This window comes from Drosophila innubila (assembly GCF_004354385.1).
Source record: "Drosophila innubila isolate TH190305 chromosome 2R unlocalized genomic scaffold, UK_Dinn_1.0 1_C_2R, whole genome shotgun sequence".
NCBI lineage: Eukaryota > Metazoa > Arthropoda > Insecta > Diptera > Drosophilidae > Drosophila > Drosophila innubila.
Window position 1 is genome coordinate 17,490,605 of NW_022995374.1, and position 5,352 is coordinate 17,495,956.

A 5,352-nucleotide genomic window follows, 5' to 3' on the forward strand; every position below is an offset into this window, starting at 1 on the left:
TTTCGATTTGACTTTATTTAGCTAACGCAAATAGCTTTTATATCCAAAGTCAATCACAGTCACAACTTTGAAATAAAGATAAGAAACTGTAAAAGTAATTTCAAAGCGACTTGTCGAAATGAGATTCACACTCAATCCTATTTAAAATATTTTGAAGAGTTCATGTATGAAAACCAGTCCTAACCTATCCTAAGCAAATAACTCTGAAGAATACTTTGTGATGAAAAGAATATACTAAATAGGTTTTTCCTTACCCCTTTGAGCTATGATTACCATATTCATAATTCAACTGAATTCATTTTTGGTTGAAAATCAAATCCATTTATTCATCAATTTCAATTGAAACGAATGGCTCGTAACCTGTCAAACATTCAGAACCCCCAGCACCGCAGGGCAGCCTTTATAATATGGAAAAGTTGTTTAGCATGTACAAATTATTATGCAAAAATGTGTAAAACATGGAGACAAAGTGGAAAAAAGAAATACACATATAATGACATACAATGTAGAGTTTTTTTTCCCTATCTTTAGGCTTACGGATTGAAATTGATTGGGGCAAGCCCATGTTTGAAAACTAATTAGAGCCAAATGACAATGGTAACGGCTAACAAGAGTGAATCGTGTAATGTGGCTCATTACAACATCATTTTGTACAAATAAGTATGTGTACCCTTACTTCAGATTTGTGGCTGTTGTTGCTGCCATCAGATAGTGACAATACCAACAACAAAGGCAACAATAACAGCAGCGTTAATTTTAAGGTGTGAGCGCAATTCAAGGTAATAAATTTTGAAGATGCCCGCATGTATACGAAAGATACAAGAGCCTAAAGCTTCCATTGGACAGCCAAGACAAATAATAAATTTAAATGCATTTATATAAATACACGTATAAGTAGAAAAAAATTTATTCAAAGTGAAAATGAGCGAAATGAGTTTTTTTGAACAGTAAATTTGGAAGCCCATCATCTATGATTTGGCTGCGGATCAAAGTTGAGCACATCGAATGTTAGGATCTTGTAGAAGGATATCGACCAGCCAGGATCGTTAATACGCGACAGGACGTTCTCCAGTGAAAGATTCGACGATCGATCTGAATCCGAATCCGGATCCTCCGAGTGCAGATAATGACGTTTCGAGTTGTTCGGCGGGTTTTTAGCGGCTTCCTCCTTTCGCCGCCATTCGGCAGTGTAATCGCGTCGAAAGCGTATAAAGATCTCGGCGAAAACGATGCGATGAGGCACTGAGATGATCTCATTTGGGGTCTTCAGTTCGGTATCCATGCGTCGCAGGACCTCGTTGATCTCGACCAGTTCGGTGGGCGAATCGAAGTCCTTCGTGTTACGCAGACCGACAAACAACATATCGATAAATGCGTATTTGCGACCATAGTTCTGTCGGGTTGCCACCTTCATGGGAATCGCCCGTCGCAGATGCTCCTTCTCGAAGCGCACCAGCTGCAGCCGTGAATCGTTCCGGGAGAGCAGCATGTCCCGCGTGATCTGCTGGAAGCCCACTGGAGTCGTGTATTCCCCAATCTTATCCGAACTCTGTTGCCGTATGATGTCCGTCATCACAATGGCCGCCTGCTTGGACCCCTCGACGAACTCGGCCTCACTGAAGCTATAATCCCACAGCCACTTGAGCCTCCACATATTGAACTTGGTGACCAGATACTTCCACGGATTGTGCAGATACACCAGCTTCGGTATCACCTTACGCCTCTGTTCATTAAGAGCATTCTGTCGCTGCCACTTACGATCATGCAGTTGTCTGTAGCTGAATCGGTTCAAGTGCAGGTTCAGGTTCAGATTCAGGTTCCGGTTCAGGGTTGACTCTGTTGGCTTTACAACGGGACGACTTCTGCAGGCCGGGCAAGCGATGCAGCTGTTTATGGCAAACGAACGCAGTGCGCCATTGTTAAGGACTCTTATCAGCATCTCGACTCTAGATGGAAAGTGCTTTGCATTTTTTCCGCAAATTTTGTTTAGCCAAAATTCGACTTGTTTACTGTTTACTATCCCAATTATCCCAAAAGTAAAAAAAATAAATTTATAAATTGAAACACTAATAATTTTGACAAACAATGCAATAGAATTGATTTAAGACAACGAAACATATATAGAAAGAGAGAGTGTGTGACAGAGAGAGAGAGACGGAGAGAGAGGGAGAGATGAGATACTTCTTCTTGAAGATCTTTAAACATTTTTTGGCCGATACATAAATTATATTCGACTTGCGACTCCGTGAGTGTCTGAGAGTATCTCAGAGTATCTGAAAGTATCTGAGAGTTGCGTGGGTACGACCCAAACAACGACACAAGTGGTCCCCTCTTTTCCGGCTCTCTGATCAGTGATCACACGCAAATGACATAAAAATGAACAACGGAAAGAAAGAAAGAAATAAAAATTAAAGAAAATGAAAGAGCTTCACATGCAATTGTTGCCTTTTTGGAGATGTATATTTAAATGGCGAGCCGAATTTAATTATGTGTAAGATATTTAATGGAAAATTAAAGAGAAGCTTTCCAGTCTACGCTACACACAAAGAGAAATGTTTGTGGAAAAAAACGGATGTAATAAAATCTAAAATAAAATTAAAGTCTTCAAATCAAAGATTATTTTTATTTAAATTGATTTTGTATTAAATTGTTTTTGTAACTCTGTCTTATAAATACTTAATGATTTACGACTATAGAATTTATACCCACTCTATAAACTTTCTCATTTAAAAATATTGATTTTATTTATATCATTTAAAGCATCTCCCAAACCAGAGCGAATAAATCGCAGCGGCAGCGGCGAGAATATATTAATTACATTGCGTCTTATGAACGTATGCACACCAAAGCGGAGCGAATTCGTTTCGACGGCGAATTCGCAGCGTTTTTTTCCAGAGCCGCGCATGCAGCGTTTTTTCCGCTTGCCGCCAAGAACGATAAAATTAGATTGCGCAGAAATTTGCTCATGTTATGCGCTGATGACGTCACATGTGATGCATGTGTTGAATTTTTGACTTAATATAATACGAGAAGCAGTTTTTAACTTATAATCATTCACTTTTATTGAAAAATATTTATTAAAAATCATCACATGTGACGTTTATGCGTTTAGCTGTTTATGCGCAATGTCTTTTTTCATGGCTGTCATTTGACGAAGACATTTTTGCGAATAAAGAAACCGCGAATAAATTCGCCGCGGTGTGAACACACTTGCGATTTTGGCGCGGAAAACATCACGCGGTTTATTCGCGCCGCTGCCGCTGCGATTTATTCGCTCTGGTTTGGGAGATGCTTAAAGAACATAATCTTACAAACAAGAGGTTCTTTTTAATCACTGTATCCTTTTGAAACTCTTGTAATATAAAGTGCAAGAGAAGTACAAACTCTACTAACATTTCATTGCTGGTCTGTTAGAGATTGCGTACATTATGGAAATGTGCATCAAAGAAATGATCAACTATGGAAACTTGATTGTACGTATGTATATATTTTTTGTGTCCATCAACAAGTTGAGCCAACATTAGTTTATCAATTCCCAGACCGTTGACTGGTTGACACAAAATGCGTGGTCGTCGACGTCATCAAATGACGGGGCAAGAAAAAAAGGCCGCCACAGTTTCAGAGCTGCAGAGTTAGAGATAAGCATCTTTTATGGACCGCCGTGTTACAAACTATTCAACAGCAACTAACAGATACTTATTTGAACTGTGTACTGTGCACACTTGCGATTGCCTGTTTCTCTGTATCTCTGTTTCTCTGTTTCTCCGCCTTGAGAGATAGATTCAAATTGAAATTGGAATGAAAATAAGTAATTCATTTCGCTGCGGTTGGCAGCATCGGGCATCGGGCATCGTTTATCTTGTTGCTCATTAAATCATTCAACTGTCAATCAATTTACCCTAACCCTCCGCTCCCCACGCTCCTCCCATCTGATTCGTCTCGCATTCGTTGCGCTCCTCATGAGCCGCATCTATGATTCAAGTCGAGTCTTATTTTAAGTGCAGTTGGAGTGCAGTGCGATTCGCGTCGGGTCCAGCTTCAAACTATAGTTTGAAGTCGGTCGTCTCGTCAATTGTCTTCGGCATTTGGCCAAAGGAAATACATTGGTTTCTTTTAGGCTTTGTTGCCAACTCTTTGGGCCAACTCTCGTCATCGTGTAGCGGTCGCTGTCCAACACAATTATTCACATCTACTGTTTAAAACTGCACGCATATCATGCTCAGATTGAACAAAGAATATAGCGGTAAATAGCAACTGATTTCTTCTGGAAAATGTTGAAACTTTGACTGGAGTTTGTTCTATAATTAATATTAAATGAAGAGTGAGATCTTCGATCATTCTTATGGTTGTCATATGATAATATGATACGCTATTGATGAAACTTGTTTAGAATTTAATGTGTGAATGTTCCATTTCCATTTGCAGATAATGAGTTCTAGAATCTTTTTTTATTTCCATTCCCCCATTTCACCTGTGCAAATTCCAAGTTACATTAACCAGATATGCATATACAAATATTCCTTTGAAATCATAGATATACGATATGAATATGTATGTGTTGTGGGTTCTGAATAACTCCACAGTTGTCGCATACTCTGTGATCGACAGTTTTGAGTTTCTAAAATGGAAGTTGGCATCGCTGGTACCGCCCAGATAGTTGAACTGCGTTTAGCATAAGTACGAGTACGAGTACGAGTTTGAATATTTCCATATCCATATCTTAAGTATGCTGTGTACGAGTATCTTGTATCTCGCATCTCGTATCTCGTGACATGGGCATGCCAAAATGCTCTGGTACCTGTCAGTCGATTCAGGTTAAATCAATCAAACCCGAGTTGGAAAAACGAAACCTGTCAACACGGTTCATTGTTTGCATGCGCCGCGTTTAATGAAAGAACCGCCCCGAAACAAACACATACAAGAAAACAAAACAAAACAAATCGAAACGAAACGAGTCCAACTAGGCTTTCAATGCGGGAGGAGTATGTATAGTATGTGAAGAGGGGGCGTGGCACTATTGTAGATTTATGCGCGTATCTCACAGATACACAGATACTCGCACAAAGAACTCAACTCGTCGCATTTGCCATTCGTGCAGTTATTTGCATTTTTAGTTATTTCCATCTGGTGAACTATTGTCTGGTTCATACGGGTGGTCATATTGCATATTTTGATATTGAGATTTATTGACAAGATAGAAGAGTGTGCGACGTGCTGCATTGAAATTGTTGTTGTTGTTGCTGTTGCTGTCGTTGTTGCTTTGTCGGCAAATGCTGCCAAGGCACCGGAAACGTTAAAGGGAAACACTTATTATGTCAAATGTTAGTCAGTCTCAAATTAATTGAGTTTTAA

General features: G+C 39.5%; 1 protein-coding gene across 1 annotated transcript; it reads right to left on the reverse strand.

Moving 5' to 3' along the window:
* Nucleotides 1-881: 881 nt before the first annotated feature.
* LOC117783829 lies at nt 882-2,033 on the reverse strand. Its single transcript, XM_034621377.1, has one exon. It carries the CDS (start codon nt 1,937-1,939, stop codon nt 965-967), a length of 975 nt encoding a protein of 324 aa, XP_034477268.1. The 5' UTR covers nt 1,940-2,033; the 3' UTR covers nt 882-964.
* Between the last annotated feature and the right edge of the window lie 3,319 nt (nt 2,034-5,352).

What these genes read in the sequence shown, in the direction of transcription:
- LOC117783829 (XM_034621377.1), bottom strand. Translation starts at nt 1,939, where the DNA reads ATGCTGATAAGAGTCCTTAACAATGGCGCACTGCGTTCGTTTGCCATA.